Source organism: Ornithorhynchus anatinus, chromosome 5 (genome assembly GCF_004115215.2).
Source record: "Ornithorhynchus anatinus isolate Pmale09 chromosome 5, mOrnAna1.pri.v4, whole genome shotgun sequence".
NCBI lineage: Eukaryota > Metazoa > Chordata > Mammalia > Monotremata > Ornithorhynchidae > Ornithorhynchus > Ornithorhynchus anatinus.
Genome location: NC_041732.1, coordinates 45,866,123 through 45,884,345, shown reverse-complemented (window position 1 = coordinate 45,884,345; position 18,223 = coordinate 45,866,123). Strand labels below are relative to the sequence as shown.

The window sequence follows — 18,223 nt, the reverse complement described above, 5'->3', positions numbered from 1 at the left end:
GTTGGGTGATCATACTGGGGGAGGGATGGGATCATAGGTGGAAGGGGGGTGGGGGGGTCGGATAGGAGAAGGGTCAATGGGCCACCTCTAAGGACTACAGTACCACTACTGTAGGATGCTGAACTCACTCTGAAGGACGCTTATGGTAGCCTGGGCTCGAATCCATGTTATGGAGGGATTTTGCCTCAAGTCATTCCTCCTGGGGTCGTTGCTGGCCCTGCACTCGTAAGTCCCAGAGTCCTCCAAGTTGAGGCGGGTAACTCTCAGCACACTCACGCCGTTTGCCCCGTAGGCGGTGTTAATGGTGACACGGCGCTTCCGAGCACCATCCCACAGCTGTTTGAAAGACTCTGCCCGGTTGACTTCGGCGTACCACCACTGGATCTCTGGAGTGGGGCTCCCAACCACGTCACAGTACAGCTCAAATGCGTCCCCCGTGAGTTTAGTTTCTGACATGGGCGACTTGACAAACCCAGCTAGAGGGAGGGGCAGCAGGAATGCAGGGACAGACCAGTCAGGAAAAAAAAAATCAACAGGTGTTAATTAAAAAGAAAAGAAAAAAAGCAAATGAGTTGCAAGGAACAGAAAAGGAATTTTGTTTTAATATAAAGAGACTCGTAACAGCAATTCGCACTAGCTTTCAGAAGAACAACCACCCTGGGCAGCTTTTGAAAGAAAGGCAGGCTGATCGTGAGCTGGGCTAGAACCAAGCACCTGCTAAGCACAGCCACAGAGAGACAAGGCCATTAAGAAGCATTTGTGATATGGGCCCGATGGGGAGGGTTAGGGAAGTCCAGGCAGGAAGGTGAAGGTGGTGAAGCCAGGAGGGGTCATGGCAGCATAAATCATTACCTTTCGAAAACTAGGAAAAGGATCAAAGAGCAAAAGGAAACAGTGCAGAGAATAAATGGCAAGTCTGGCTCACTGCCATCCTTAAAATGTCTTTTTGAGTCCACAGGAAAATGTCAGTCTAAGTGGCCACCCTTCTACATTCTCATGGAAGCAGAAAACAAACTGAGACATCTGCTGACAAAGAAGTAGATGACCAACCCAACCCTGAATTCAGCTTGGGCACCTCCTGGCTTCCATATCGTCTGAATGCGTGGCGCAGATGACTTGGAAGCACAGTGATCTGCTTTCCTCCAGGGTGAGGACCAACCACCTTTCAGAGGTCGGTTGGTCGGCTGGCTGGCGGGCTGGCTGCCTTGCAAACCTGCGTGATCCCTTCAAAATCGTGGAGTCTGGTATCCCTTTCTGCGCCCTCCCTCACAAAAAGTCCACAACCAGGGCAACAGTGTTAAAAAAAATTTAAAAAGAGGGGCGAGGGCATGGGAGAGATGAGCAAATACCACAGGACAGCCCAAAGCCTTGTCTCAATTCAAAGGGATTTCAGCCAGACAGTCTAGAAGTCAAAACTAACCTTGCCCAAGGACAACTCTGGAATGACCCAAGGCACCAGACAGTATTTCTTTGGAAGAACCACATTAAGTTGATCCAACCAGCCCCAACAAGTGTGAGAAACACACAGAGAGTATTAAGGAAGAACTTGCACCCAAGGCCAATTCTCCAAGAACCTGAAGCAGGTAGGTCCTTAATGAGGCAGGGTGACTGCCATTCTTGGTCTTACATGAATGGAGGGGGTGAGAGGAGGGGGAAGGGGAAAGAGGCAAAGAGTGGAGAAAGGAAGTGGAGAGGTGGGTGGGTGGAGAAGGAAAGCACAGGAATATTTTCAAAGCTTCTTTAAGAGCCAGGTCTCAGAAAAAGCCAGTCCCGCCTCTGCCTTTGGGTTTTACAGGGCTGCCAACTTGGTAAGAGTCATAGTATATCAATCATCACCAGGAGAGCTGGCAGAAGACACTCCTTTTAGTTTACTGTTTTCCCCATAGACCCCAGCAGATAACAAAGCACCTCTGCAGCACACATGCTGTGAGTAGGGCTGAGGCCTGCCAATATGAAATGGAGGCGGGGGGGGTTCCACGGTGGCAGTGCAGGTTAAACAGAGCATTCTCTCCGTAGCTCAGAAGCCACAGAGTCGGTTGGGAACAGAATCCAGGTTAGCTGGGGAAACCCCTTGGGTTGCTTATATGACAGAATTTGCCTGTTTTTCTTTGTTAACCTATATACTTCAGCTAGGGCCAGCACCCAACCTATCCTCCAAGGAGAAGCTAAACTTCCGAGGTGAAGCTGGGAGAGAAGGGGAAAGTGGTCTGTTTATGAGCCCAATGATCTCGAGGCCCTACTTCAAGGGGGGGTTAGAGCTAGCCCAAGTCCGAGGGAGCCACTTCTACTGATGGTGTTTCTTCCCAGCGCCCCTTGGTGCCAGGACCAGTGGCACGTTGGGGGTTGAGGAGCCAGGAGTAAGGAGAGAACGGGGGTCAGATTGACTGTACCCTCCTATTCTGGATCCCCCACCCCATCTCCCCAGACAACCCGGGGACAGCTCTCCAAAAAGGGGTACCCAACTTGGGGCCAAAAACCACTGCCCACCTCTGCTCTTGGGTGTGTATTAGCAAACACGTCTGCCGTCCATACATAAATCCCCCAAAAGTCTGAACCAAAATGGTGGCAGGTGCATTCTGAGACGTCTCTCAGGAAGCGCTGCCCAGAAGAGTCCCTAATGGCCACCCAGATACCATTCTCCACCCCAGAGGTGGCTAATTTACATATGGCGAAGGAGGTAGTAAGGAGCAACAAGAATCTGGCATCGGATTAAATGTTCCTGTCTTCAAGGAACATTTAAAACCAGCTTTGCAAATAGCCTGCTACTTCCTATGACCTGTTTAGGTCAGATGAGTAGTAAAGTTCCTAGATTTGATTCGAGATTGTTCCTGTATGACGTCCTGCAGATAGAATGGGCTGGACTTTGGTACCAGTTCATAAAACGTCTAGACAGCTTTACCAACCTCACTGTAGTCTCTCAGCTTTACTCCAGGCAATTAAATGTAAAATCCTGGAAAGTCTCCCAGTAAAACCCATCTTTGCTAGGCATATATCTGCTATCTTTCTCCTCCTCCTTTCCAGAAAGCCCCAGTGTACACCTCTGTGAACACGGTTACATTCATTTCTCTTGAACTCTGTACCCAACACTTATACAGCCTCTCGGTGAGTTGTTAAAGGTCGGGTTCCCTTGAAACATATTTCAACCCGAATAAATGACCACACTTGTCCGGAACCAACCCACATGTCCAGAACGAACCATCCCAATCAGCCACAATTTCTGGTACCCCGAGACATGGGCCGCAGAGAGGCAGCCCAGCTCAGGCCCTATAACTGACATATCGCACTCCCTGTGGGTATGAGTTCTAGCTGCAGTTCTGTTGTTATCCAGAAGCCTGACTCTGGGCAAGTCACTCAACATCTCTATGCCTCAGCTACTTCACCTGAACGGCATGATTATTAAGGCTTCTAGGTGATACAAACACACCTCAAGAGAAAAAGAACCACGTAAAACACGCTGTAGTCCGGTAATTAACTGTACTTGCTTGCAGGGCTAGTTGAAAACTTTCTCTTTCCTCAGAGTCAATGTTTCCTCAGTTTTCTAAGGATTCCCATTATTTGTACAAACAATAATAATCTGACTGCTTGCATTTTTGAATCTGCAGCTTTACAAGACTTTGAGAAAAGAGATGAGATACCTCCACAACGAATTAGAGCTGAACAAAAGGGAATTTCAGAGACCAGGAAGAGAGCTTCGGATACCAGATCCCAGGAAGGCAGGGCCACAGTGACGGGTTGGAGCACTTGCCAGAGCCTTAGCTTAACTGTGAACTCGGCTACCCCTCCATTCATCCTGTTCTCTAAATTGCCTGTTTAAAGCTAGAGATTGTGACTTGAGCCTAAGTAGGGGAGCTGGGCTCTTTTACATTGTCTACCTGGTTGAAAGAATACTGAGGACTGGTGAAAGCTGTGGGATGTTATAGAGGCTCAATCAATCAATGGTATGTACTGAGTGCTTCATATGTGCAAAGCACTGCAATAAGCACTTAATAATAAAAATAATAATAATAATGTTGGTATTTGTTAAGCGCTTACTATGTGCAGAGCACTGGGGGATACAAGATGATCAGGTTGTCCCATATGGAGCTCACAGTCTTCATTCCCATTTTACAGATGAGGTAACTGAGGCTCAGAGAAGTGAAGTGACTTGCCCACAGTCACACAGCTGACAAGTGGCAGAGCTGGGATTCAAACCCATGACCTCTGACTCCCAAGCCCGGGCTCTTTCCACTGAGCCATGCTGTTTCCCTGACTTTCACTTGAGAGAGCAAAATACAGTGGGGTTAGTAAACACATTCCCTACCCACAGCGAGGTTACTGTGATATTTATTAAGTGTTTACTAAATGCCAAGCACTGTACTAAGCCCTGGGGAGATAAAATATAAGCAGGTCACAGAGAGTCACTGTTCCACAGGAGTTCACTATTTAAGGGGCATGAGGGAGAACAAGTACACATGTATTTGTAGTAGGTGTGGGAGATTTACTATGGGGGGAAAATGATCTTTTACTGGGAACATGGGGTGAAGCAGGCTTTCGATGAAGTACTGCTGGTTTATGCTGTCCTCATCTAGGGGAGTTGCTCCAATTACTTTCTTTGAAGTCATGTGAAAAAACACATGGGTCTTTATGCGGATGAATCCCAAATCTTCAGTTCCATCCTTGATCTTTCATTTTCTTCAGACTTGTATTTCCTCCTGCCTTCAGGACATCTCTACTTGGATGTCCTGCAGATACCTCAAACTTCACATGTCCAAAATAGAACTCCTCATCTTCCAGTCCAAACCCTGTCCTCCTCCTGACTTTTCCATCACTTTAGACAGTATCACCATCCTCCCTGTCTTACGAGCCCACAACCTTGGCATTATCTTCAACTCATCTCTCATTCAAACTGTCACCAAATCCTGTCAGTTCCACTTTCACAACTTTGTTAAAATCTGCTCTTTCCGTTCCATCCAAACTGCTACTATTCTGATCCAAGCACTTATCCTATCCTACCTTCACTACTGCATCAGCCTCCTTGCTGACATTCCTGCCTCTGTCTCTCCCCACTTCAGTCCATACTTCACTTTGGTGCCTGGATCATTCAAAACAAACAAAAATCAAACATAAACAAACAAAAGAGTAAGTTCAGTCCATGTTTCCCCACTCAAGAACATCCAGTGGTTGCCTATCCATCTCCGCATCAAAAACTTCATACCACTGGTTTTAAAGCACTCAACTACCTTGCCCCTCCTATCTTACATTACTGACTTCCTACTACAACCCAGCATGCTCATTTGGCTTCCCTAATGCCCACCTACTGACTGCACCTTGATCTCATCATTCTCGCCACCAACCCCTTGCCCACGTCTTGCCTCTGGCCTGGAACTCTCTCCTCCTTCATATTTGACTGACAATCGCTCCCCCCAACTTCAAATCCTTATTAAGACTCACACCTCTTCCAACAGGTCTTCCTCCACCTCTCCCTTCTGTGCAACCGTTAGACTTGGATTTGTGCCCTTTAAGTACTTGATATTCAACCCACTATCAGCCCCATAGCACTTACAAACATATCCATAATTTATTATAATGTCTGCCTCCCCATCTAAACTGTAAGCTCCCTGTGGACAGGGAACATGGCTACCAACTTTGTTGTACTTTCCAAGAGCTTAGTACAGTGCTCAATAAATATATGTGATTGTGTTTTTTTAGCGGTTTTTTGGTGGCCCCACATCCTACTACGTTAGGGATACAAGTGTGTTTCTGAGCCTGCCTCTTGGCACACTGATCTTTGCGATGTCACTGCTCACGCAGAGTAATCCCTCTCCTATTTGCTATTCATTCACTTGCTTTTGTTGCTGCACCACAGGATAAAAGGCCACCAAGTGCAGTCCTCTGGTGTGCCAGGTTTGGTGAGCCAAGCTGTTTTCAGGATATCTTTCCTAGTGTCTGTGTGTCTCTCTCTCTCTTACACACACCCACCCCCCCACTCCCTAGACACGTTTGTACCTAGTTGAGAACACTTGGGGCAAATGAGAAGCAGCGGGCACTAGTGGATAGAACACAAGCCTGGGAGTCAGAAGGACCTGGGTTCTAATCCCAGCTCAGCCTCTTGCCTGCTGTGTGACCTTGGTCAAAGTCATTTCACTTCTGTGCCTCTGCAGAATGGGGATTTAAGACTGTGAGCCCCAAGTGGGGCATGGGCTATGTCCAACCTGATTATCTTATACTTACCCCAGGCTTAGTACAGTGCCTGGCACAAAGTAAGCATTTAACAAATACTATTAAAAAAAAAATCAAAGCACACACACAAAAACACACACACATGAAACATCTTTATGCTCAGCTGCCCTCTGCCAGTCCAGAAAAGAAAGGGGACAAGTTGTTAGAAATGAAAAGAGACCTCTCTGGAGCAAATCCTGAAAACAAATAAGACCACCTCTACCATAGCCTGCTGGGAACACAGAGGAACTGTGTGTGGGTATGATACTGAGGGTTATTTTTATTCCACAACCTGGCCAGAGGCCAAGTTACAAAATAAATCGAGGATTCCTTGATAGCTGAACACTCTTGAAAAATTAAGCACCTAATCTCTTTCACCTTCTTGATCTAACAGTAAAAAGGGGGAAAAAAAGAAGCCTCTTTGCGGCAGAGAGATCACAACTAACATAGGAAACGATATTAGCAACAATTCACCTCATTACTAGTCCAAAATTAGCTCAAATCCAGGAGATGATAACCATCTCTCGGTGGCAGGAGGCAGCTTCAAGTCTGAATCACCCTGCGCCTTCTTATTACTGAAGCTTCAAGACCAACACATGCTCTTGGAAGGGAAATGAAAAACCATCTGAGGGAATGATGCTGGTGGGGGATGCCCTATCTCTGGACCATACTATCTGACCTTGGGTTCAAGAAGAAAAAAATTTAAAAAAAGCTCTAAGAAATATGGACGGGATGCAATGTGGAAAACTTCTACTTTTTTTCTAATGCTATTTGTAAAGTGCTCTCTATGTACCAGACACAGTACTAGGCCCTGGAGTATATACAAGCTAATCAGGTTGGACACAGTCCACGTTCCACATGGGGCTCACAGTCTTAATCCCTAATTTTTACAGATGAGGTAACTGAGACATGGGAAAGTGAAATGATTTGCCCAAGGTCACATAGCAGACAAGAGGCAACATGGAATTAGAACACAGGTCCTCCTGATCCCCAGGTCCATGCTCTATCTACTAGGCCATATACATCTCCAAAAGATCTACAGAAAAACAGCAGGTCTTTTCTTCCCTGTACCTTATTCATGCCTTCTACTCACCACAATGTGACCATATATCCACGGAATTCGAGACATTTTGCGGACTATCTCTCCTTCTGCTTTAGGTGTGATGGGATATGTTTGTATACCAAAAATCTTGGAGGAGGAGAAAGATGGTCAGCTGCTGCTTGCACATCTCAAATAATGGGAAGAGGTGCAGAGGGAAAGAGACGAGAGAAGAGGCAGTTCCCTCTGTGGGCTGCAGAAAGAGGATAGAGAAGACTGCAGGAGAGAATAGGGGGAAAGGGGAGGTTGGACTGTCTGTGCCCAGAACCCGCTGGATCGGGTTCTCAGGCAGGTAGAACATGGCTGCCTGAGGGCCGACCTGCTGCTGCTCTGGGAATCCTACTCACCCCTCTGCTCAAAAGGGGCAGCAAGGAAGGGAAGGAAAAAGGCCTTCTGGATGCAGCCTGGTCACTCCTGCACCGGGCCCAGAACCCCAATGTCCTGGCCCAACTTGAGTATCTTGCATCTACCCCAGCCCTTGGTGCAGTCCTTGGCACACAGTAAGTACTCAAATACCACAATTATCATCATCATCCTCTCCCACTTGCCCCTGCCCCATTCCCATCTTTCCCCACATCTCCCACCTTCTTCCTCTTTATCTCTTTCTTTGAATTTCTCTTCTCAGCTTCAGTTCCTCTCGGGCTCCACCTTTCTGTCTTTCCTGCTGTTTTAGTCGCAGTCTCTAACCCTGTCCCCTCCCCTGGCCCACTTTGGGCTCCCAAAATTTTAGTCACCTAAACCCACTGCAACGTTTTCACCCCAGCTTTAGCAGAGATTAACTGAGTGCGCTGTGGCTCAGCTTCTAACGGGCTGGGGGTGGGGGGGCATTGGTGAATGCAGAAATTGGAGGCAGCGAAGTTGGGAAAAACAGAATGTGGAGTTGCATAACAGAGTGGGGGAAGGGGAGAGAGGAAGACAGCTAGAGAGAACAGTCAGAGGAATGGAACTCTTCCTTTGGAGGAGAAAGAAAAAGATAAGGAGAAGGAGGAGGATAAGAGGGGGAGGAGAAAGAGGACAATGGGGGGGGCTGCATCTGTGTGTGTCTGTGTGTGCGTGTGTATATATAACAGTGAGAACCAGAAGGAAAGGGTAAAATAAAGTGAATTCAACTGCTAAGAAAAATGCTTTCTCATATGCATTCAGGAGTAGCAGGGGCAACCTCATTAAATATATCATGGAATTTATGAGTAGGGAGGACCAGCTCCTTCTGAAATGCTCATTTACCCCCAGGGCAGACAAGGCACAGGCGGTCATAGCCTCGATTGCTGCCAACTACGCCAGGCCTTTAGAGACTGGTTTCATTGTTCCACTGGCTATCTCCCCCGGAGCAAGCCCCACTCCGCCCTCTCTGCTGTTAGTCAGGGGATGAGTCTTGCACCCTTTTGCCTCTATGCCTTTCTATTCAAAAGCAGAAATTCCAGCCAGTGACTTAAGGCAGGGGTTTGCAACCTTTCTGAGCAGAAGAGATGGAGAGTGACCTAATGTAAAGAGCATAGGCCTGGAAATCAGAGGACTTTGGGTTCTAAGCCCAGCTCCGCTACTTGTCTCCTGTGTGACCTTGGGCAAGTCGCTTAATTTCTCTGTGCCTCAGCTACCTCGTTTTAAAAAGGGGATTAAGAACTATCCAACCTGATTATCTTGAATCTACTCCAGCTCTAAGTACAGTGCCTGCCATATAGTATGTGCTCAAATACCATCTTTTAAAAATGGAAACCTTTGAGCAACTGGTGAACAGAGAGCCAATTCTGGAATTTGTGGACCCATGTCATTGCACCACCCAGCTGCTTCATATAAATAGCTGCTGTTACCAGAGGGGAAAGGTTTTTTGTGTGACACCCCCTCCCTGCCACCATAATAATCTGAGAGTCACAGATGACTCGAAGAAGAGCCATAAAATCTCAAAAGAATAGGCCTACTGAGTTTGACCTTGTGTTTCCAAGGAATCTGGGTATTCATGTTTGAAATATTGAGACTTCCTGCTCTGAAGTAGAACTATAACCTGTCCCTGACCTTTTACTCTCCGCCACCAAAGCAGAAGATATTAAGAACAGTCAAGTTTTACTGTTTCCACAATCATGAGGAGCTCTAGGGCTATATTTTCACAACTCTCCGCTCGGACAAAACTTGAGAAAGGCTCTAGAGGCTGAACACTGGTTTAGCTTCCCTGTATGAAGCTAAAACATAGGGGCAAGAGCCCTGAGGATTATTTTTAATCTTTAAACTGAGGGTCTCATGCATACCCAGAATCTACTGTTGGCAGTATTAAGAGTCCCAGTAGCCCCTAAAAGGTATTTTTGAGGACACCTCCAGGCTGGACTTGAGTGGGCCATGGTGTTGGGGATGAAGAGTGGACTCCATGCAGAAGGGCCAGTTACAACAGCAGAAGAAACTTGTGTAGAGTCGCTCAGGGTGAGAAAGTGCATGTGGCCCACTCATAAAAGCACCAGCCCTTCAGGGACCCTAAAGATTGGGGTCCAGCGTAGAGTTCCTCTATTACACCAGGGTTACTCTGGGCCTTTTCCAAGGTCTCTCCTCTAAGGTAGATATCAAGAGAAAAATAATGCTCCCCAAGGACCTCTCAAAGATCTAATATTTGGTACCAGCCATACCGGCTGCATCACTTGGAAAAAGAAAATTCCAGCCTGCTCCTGAGCTTCAGACCTAGTGCTCACTGTTTCACCTGAAATGATATCACCCCCAAAATATTGTAATGGTATTTAAGTGCTTTCCATGTGCCAGGCATTCTAGCTCGTATCTACCCCAGCACTTAGTAATCAGGCTGGACAAAGTCCATGTCCCACATGGGGCTCACAGTCCTAACTCCATTTTACAGATGAGCAAACATGCAGCAGTGTCAGAATTAGAACCTAGATCCTCTGACTCCCAGGCCCGTGCTCTATCCACTGGCCTACACTGCTTCTCTTCTCCAACAATGGCTGCCCCTGTAGGTGAGGTATGGGGCTGCCTTACTCAGAAGAAATGGATCTGAAAGGTTCTTTTCAGCTTCTGGAACCAAACTAAGGATGGCAAAACTAAAGCCTGGTTTAAAGTAATTGTGCAAAATCAATTGCCAGTGAAACTAAATTCCAAGGCAGGGCATAGGCTTGTAAATCTGTCCTTTCATAACTCCTTATGTGATCACCTTCCCTTCCCCCTCAACCCCAGTCCCAGAGACCAAGGGCTGGGTCTAATTCTTACCCCCATGTATTCTATTCCTGCACTTAGAAAAATAATAACTGTGGCATTTTTTAAGCGCTTACTATGGTCTCAAGCACTGGTGAAGATATTCATTTTCCACTTAGTATAGTGCTCTGCATGCAGAAAATGCATTACCATTACTTCTACAACTCTGTTCCAAACTAGCAGTAGCCACAAAAATCCTCTCTATAAAGATATAGAGAAGGGTGCCACAACCAGGCACTTCAAGTTGCCTCTGCTACACTAGCAGGCAGATGAAATGGGAATTAAAAAACAGAGCCCTTTACATGGGTTCTGTCAAGCTGAACTCTAACCAACATTAAAATTCCCAGCCACTGTGCCCTAACTTTCTTTTTAGGGGAATGTCTATTACTTTTCAGAGTTTTTGGGAAAGAAGGCATTTTATAACCCCAGGCAAAAAGACATACTTTAAGTTAGTGCTGAAAAAGCAGGAAAGCCAGACTAATTATAACTGATAGATTTGCTCCAATTCTGACCTTGACATCAAATCTTTTCAATTTGTTCAGGTTTAAAAAATAAGATGTCTCAGAGTAATACAGTGAAGCAGAGCATTACATGGGGAAGCTAAGCAAGTCTCTTGGGAGACTACTCTTGCCTCCTCTAGGCCGGTGCCTTCCCCAAGCCTAGGCTAATTACCCAACCTTAAGGATGGAGGACACCCACTGGATAAATCATCTCCCCTTGCAAATAGGAACCAGATCTTCCTCGGGAAAAAGAAATAAGCAATAGCTTCAATCCCAAGATTCTTCCAGAGGCCATCCAGGCTACACTCCACTGAGCGGTTTGTGCAAAATGAAGCATTAATTTTCCTCTTATGTCATGTATGCATTTGGGTCTGTACCCCTTAAGCACTTTGATGCTCACTGCACCCACACAGCACTTATGTACATAACCTTATACTCTTGCTTTCCTTCTCTGTAATTTACTTTAATGTGGGTCTCCCCCACTAGACTGTAAACTTCTTGAAGACAAGGGTTTTGTCCACCAACTCTATTGAACTCTCCTAAGCATATAGTACAGTGCTCTGCAGCCAGTTAAGTGCTTAATAAATACCACTGATGGTTTTACATATACAATATTATAACAGCCCACCACGTCAAACACCTTTGTTAAAAGCATCCAATTCAGAACCTTCACTCAGATACTCTGCTATCCTGTGAGGAACATAAGTCACCATCAAGCATGATAGGGCCTCCCCAGAGGGCCTGTGGAACAGCAAGAACCTATGCTTGCTTGGAAACTACGTGGGAGGGTGTGATGGGCTCACACTGATCTTTGTGGCTATGCTGGTACTTGAGGGTAAGATCTCATCAACACACCAATAGAATGTCGTCTTTCAAAACGGCAGTCAGCTAGACACAGAGGTCTATAACAGACAGAACTAAAACGGGGCCTGGAGCCCTAGAGGGCAGAGCAGGAGAAACCTCCCCACCACTTAACATAACCTAACATAAATAACAGTTACCCTGGGTTCAGCTGAGCTCAGCCCATTACCTCATCTTCGGTTAGCTGTTTTGTACTCTTTCCTTTTCAAAAATACATGACATGAATACAATCCCATTTTCAAAAAGAATTCAGTACATTTTTATCCAGTGAGAATCAGAACAATGCTTATGCCCAACACATTTAGACCCATGTCCATTTTAAACAGTCAAAAAAAATAATTTGGAGGGTTAAGAAGCAGTGAGACCTAGTGGAAAAATCATGGGTCCTAGGAGTCAGGGAACCTGGGTTCTAATCCCAGCTCCTCCACTTGCCTGCTACATGACCTTGAACGAGTCAATTAACATCTCTGTGCCTCGGGTTCCTCATCGGTAAACACTCCTTACATTCTAAGTCCTGAGTGGGACAGGAACTGTGTCTAACTTATCTTGTCTCTATCCCAGCACCTTAATGCAATACTGCGCATAAAGTACTTAATATAGACCACCAAGTTTTCCTGGTATTTGTTAAGAGCTTACTATGTGCCTGGCATTGGGGTAGAGATAGTTAATCAGGTTGGACACAGTCCCTGTCCCACATGGGGCTCAGTTTTAATCCCCATTTTATCGATGAGGTAACTGAGGCACAGAGAAGTTAAGTGACTTGCCCATGGTCACGTGGGCAGATAGGTGGGGCAGACAGCAGACAGTGGGGAAGCTGGGATGAGAACCCGGGCTAAGACTAAAACTCCCAGACTAAGCCCCCCTTTTCCCCAGCTCCGCCTCCCCATCTCCCTGACTCGTTCCCTTTGCTCTACCCTCTTCCCCGCCCCAAAGCACTTGTGTATATATGTACATATCTATAATTCTATTTATTTATATTAATGCCCGTTTACTTGTTTTGATGTGCATATATCTATAATTCTATTTATACTGATGCTACTGATGCCTGTTTACTTGTTTTGATATCTGTCTCCCCTCTTCTGGACTGTAAGCCCGTTGTGGGCAGGGATTGCCTCTGTTTATTTCTGAATTGTACTTTCTAAGTGCTTAGTATAGTGCTCTGCACATAGTAAGCACTCTATAAATACTATTGAATTAATGTACAAATGAATGAGAAGCCAGGTCCTTCTGACTTCCAGGCCTGCTCTCTACCACTAGGCCATGCTGCTTTGCAATTATTAATATTAGTTTGTTAACCTGCCACCCTACAAGCAAAGCTGCAGTCTGAGCAATGAGTTGCATTCTTTAACCATCAGGAAATGTTGGAGATCCTAGAATTAAATTTAGATGGCATGATTGCTGAAACTCTCCATGAACCTATAATAATTTTAATATTAGCTGTATTCGTTGAGCAGAGTACTAAGCACTGGGGAAGATACACAATAATCAAGTCAAAGTTGCCATCCCACATGGGGCTCACAGTCTGGGACTATCATTCATCTGACTCTCCCCAAATCAGCTGAGTTATGACCTAATGTTATGGCAGTTGTTTGAAGTGGATACCACCCCTCATTCACTTATTTAACAGAAAAGAGAAAAAGGCTATTTTTACAATTATTTCAAGAAGTTAAAGGTTGAGATCTGAAGGATGATCTGATCTGTGCTGGGCAACTTGTTTTATCAATGAGAGTTCTTGATTAGCTCAGCTAGAAAATCAAACTTTGCCTGAAAGAGATAGCTTCAAGCCTTTAACGCCATTACAACATCTTTTTAAACTGCAAGATTGGGGACATTCTGAACTCAAACGCAAGTTGACTGGAACAGAGTAATGTAATAGTAAGCAGCATGGCCCAGAGAAAAGAACAGGGGCCTGGGAGTCAGGATGTGGGCTCTAATCCCGGCTCCACCACCTGTCTGCTGTGTGACCTCATGCAAGTCACTTAACTTCTCTGTGCTTGAGTTCCCTCACCTGCAAAATGTGAATTCAATACCTGTTCTTCACCCTACTTAGACAGTGAGCCCAACATTGGACTGAGAATCTCCTGCTTACACCAGTGCTTGGCACTTAAATACCAAAATTATTATCATTAGAAATTCCCCCACTTATATCTAGGACCTGCCCCCTAGCAACTCTGATTTGGCCTTGGATTTCATTTCAGTGAATGTGTGAGCGAAGAAGAGGGGCCTGAGGTCTAGGAACTGAGCTGCCTGTCTGCTGCTCAGCCAGGACAATGCTCCATGTTAATCCAAATGATTCTCCAGAGAAGTAGCTTGTGCCACTTGTGCTTTAGCCTTCTAGCCACCACACCAAACACTGGCAATTTCTTCATTCTCACATACACACACTCTATTTTTTGCTCCACCCCAAATATGAACCACAGTTTAAAGGAGCTGGGTAAACACTTTATTAGTCTTTACAAGATCCCACAGGAAAGGATTTCAGTAATTCTCACGCCTCAGAACACAAGCAATCTATTAGAGATTGCTAAAGAAATAAAGGGTATGCAGCTCCCAGCAGTTTTAGATTCTGCACTATGGACAATTCAGGGCGAGAGCGCATTTCCTGTTTGATAGAGAGTTCGAGGGTGTGGACTTATTGCGGAGGAAGAACACTACTAAAGGCCATCCTCTTTAATTTAGCACTTAGCCTTCCCGGGGGAGAAATTTATCTTGGTGAGCAACAAGTTCTATCAGACACTCATTTTAACTTTAAAAGTAGATCAATATAAAGAAAGCACCTGGGGATCTTGGCAAAGAGATTCTAACAAATGTCGAATCCAAAGCCACTAGGGTGAAAATTAGATGAAAAACCACCAGGCTTCATAGAGAGCCCAAATAACTTTCGAAGAAGCAGGCAGACGAAGCCTTGTTCTGAGGCAGGGTTCCCAGTTTCTTTTGGTTTGTGAAAAATTAGGGATCCCTTATCTTCTGCATCATCTATGCATTTGGATCTGTACCCCTTAAGCAGTGATTTTTACCCCACCGCCAAAAGCACTTATCCATCTGTAATTTATTTTCACATCTGTCGTCCCTTTAGTTTCTAAACTTGGCGGAATTCCTACCTACCAACTCTGTTGGAATTGAATCTCCCAAGTGCTTAGTGCATTGCTCTGCACACAGTAAATGCTCAATAAATACCACTGACTGATACATTTCTCTCCCCTCCAGTGAGCATTTGGATTTATATAACCTCTGTGGATATCCTTTCTCGCCACTCCTCTGTGAGGACAAGCCTTCAGTGCCCTGTACAGACTTAGATATACCAGTGTAAGGACCTAAATGTCGGAAACCCTCAACTCTACCACCGTCATGAGATGAGAAAGTTGGATGATCCTTTCTCTCTTGGACCATTTTCCTTACCTGCAAAATGGAGGTGTTGACAGGACTATGATTAAGAGGCCTATAAAAATCCTCTTGGGAAAGGTGCTATTAAAATAGAAAGGAATGACTAAAAAAGTCAAATCAGTCTTAACAAACATCTTCATAGTGAAATGAAATGAATAATTTTTCACCCCATGTGTCATCTTGCCAGAGTCTCATCACTTTGAATTATGAGACCTTCCTCATTATTGTCTATAAAACCAATGTAATATGTTATTACGAAGAAACTTCTTTACACAACAAGTGGTTTCAAGCAAAAGCGCATAAGTAGGAGAGGTCAGCATTCACACAGCATACAGCTGCGGCTGTCTTTCACCCACACATCATAATAATTTAATTTCTATCTCCCCCTCTAGATTGTTAGCTCCTCTTGGGCAGAGAATATGTCTACCAACTCTGTTCATACTGTAATCTCCCGAACACTTAGTACAGTGCTCTGTACACTCGCTTAGTACAGTGCTCTGCACATAGTAAGCGCTCAATAAATACTATTGAATGAATGAATGAATACACTGAAAGTGCTCAATAAATACAATTGATTGATTTGCCTTTTAAAAATGGATATGGCAGGGAAGCGGGGGCGGAGAGAACCAGCAGTGGCCAACACCAATTTTATCTTATAAATAAGAATATAGGTCAACATGCAAATCTTTGAGCTGTGTCACTCCAACAACTTTAGGTAACCAATGGATGAGAAGCAGCCCGGTGTAGTGGACAGAGCAAGGGGCTGGGAGTGAGAAGGTCATGAGTTCTAATCCCAGCTCCACCACATGTCTGCTGTGACCTTGGGCAGGTCATTTCACTTCCTCTGTGCCTCAGTTACCTCATCTGTAAAATGGGGACTGAGATTGTGAGCCCCATGATGGGCTAAGGACTGTGTCCAACCGTATTTGCTTGTATCCATCCCAGGGCTTAGTACAGTGCATACCACAAAGTAAGTGCTTAAATAAACCATAATTATTATTATTACTATTAAACTGGGGGATGGAACTAAAAGATAATAATAACTGTAGCATTTGTTAAAGCACTTACCATGTGCCAAGCACCATACAAAGTGCTAGAGTAAATATAGCATAATCAGGTCAGACATAGTCCCTGCTTCATATGGGACTCACAATCTATGGGGCTCACAATTTAGGACTAGGTTCCTGAAAAAGAACAACAACAAAGAAAACATCCCACATGTATTTATTGTGAGAAACTCAGATTATCATGGAAGAGATTTCCTAGGTAATTCTTACTAACATCTTGAGATTTGCCACCCCCACCTTGGGCAAAATTCACATTCTTTATCAACCAATTTCTGGAAGGCCAAAGAAAAGAAAAAAAAAAAGACTACAATCTCCAAAAACAACTCTAGCCATCTTCTCCTTTCAGTAAGGAAGGAAGGGCAGCCACCCATCCTATTTGCTTCCTGTATATTCTCTCACCCATCATTTTGCCTTAACCACTCTCTAATCCTCTAAAGAATGGTGCTAACTGGCTCCCACAGATTAGGGTCCAAAGAGGGAAGGGGAACCACATTCATTTCACCACTTTTATAGGTTAATAGAGATCAAAGAAGCATTGTGATCTAGTGAAAAGAGCATGGTTTTTGTCTGGGAGTCAGAGGACCTGGTTTCTATTCCCTGCTCCACCAGTTGCCTGCTGTGTAACCTTGAGCAGATCAGTTAACTTGATGGTGCCTCAGTTTCCTCATCTGTAAAAACGGGGCTAAGATACCTGTTCTCCGTTCCCATTAGGTCTTATGGGAAGGGATTCAAGATAGTAAGCAAAGCTCTCAGAACCCTATTCTCAAAAGCCGCTCCTCCAAAAATACTGTCATTCTCTTCCCCAGAATGAGAACCTGATCTCAGATTTACGGGCATATTATACAGGTAGCTACCAAACCTAGCCAAATTATATGCTATTCTACAGACTTGACAGAAAGGGCCAAAGAGTTACAGGCTTCCCAATGCACCGGCTCAGGTAAGTAATAATTAGCCTTGGTATTTAGATGGCAACTTTCCGCCTAGAAGCTGTTTTTAACCTCAGCTCCATCTTACTAATGCTTATGACATCTTGGGAGAAGTACAGCGCATTCTATATCCTCATTTCCCCCACTATAAGTACTCAGGCTGCTCATAATGTGGTAAAATAACCCCAGGATGTGAGGGGAGGAGGGAAAAAAAATCAGTGAAATGGCTCAGAAAAGAGGCAAGGGGAAATCATATACTTTAAAAGGGTCAGAGTCCATGTAACTAGTGCCTAGTGAAACCAGCACTCAGTTACATCAACACTCTGATTATCTACAGTAAGCAAGACTGAAGAGCACCTTGTTTTTACAGGCTATGTTGAAAAGCCAAACCTGCTCCGCTTCTTTGGTAACCTTGAATTGAATAGTAAGTTCATTGAAATCTTAAGGAGCTATCAGCATGACCATTAGCTCTGCACAAGCAAGTTCTTTAATAAGGAATAATTTTCCTTTTTTTTCCTATACCTGCTTTTCCTGTGGAATTGAATCAAATTGTTTCTGTGGGGTTCTAGGAAGGTCTCACTGGGAAAAAAATGGCTTTGTACTTAAGTTTCATTCATTTTTAACAACTTATTTCACCATTACCGACCTCTAGACTGTAAGCTTGTTGTGGGTAGGAACATGTCTGCTTATTGTTATACTGTACTCTCCCAAGAGCTTAGTACAGTGCTCTGCATGCAGTAAGTGCTCAGTAAATACAACTGCATGAGTGAATCTCTTCTTCTAAAGAAGTTCTTCCTAGGGGTTTGAGAAAGGTTATCATAACAGGTCAACATCTATCAACAGAAATCCACTTAAGTCACCATCAGCATCTGGGACAAGGACAGTGTCCAACCTGACAACTTACCTGAGCACCTAGAACAGTGCTTGACATATAGTAAGTGCTTAAATACAACAATAACAACAACAATACTAATAACCAGCATTGTCCATTTAGGTGTTAAGGAA

General features: G+C 44.7%; 1 protein-coding gene across 2 annotated transcripts in view; it reads right to left on the bottom strand.

Annotated features, from left to right (window-relative positions):
* NPTN (neuroplastin) overlaps positions 1-18,223 on the bottom strand; it is a 59,889-nt gene that overhangs the window by 24,711 nt on the left and 16,955 nt on the right. For both annotated transcript variants that reach the window (XM_029064919.2, XM_029064920.2), the window contains exon 2: positions 129-476. In XM_029064919.2, the coding sequence (XP_028920752.1) occupies positions 129-476 (348 nt within the window). The remainder of the gene's footprint in view (positions 1-128; positions 477-18,223) is intronic.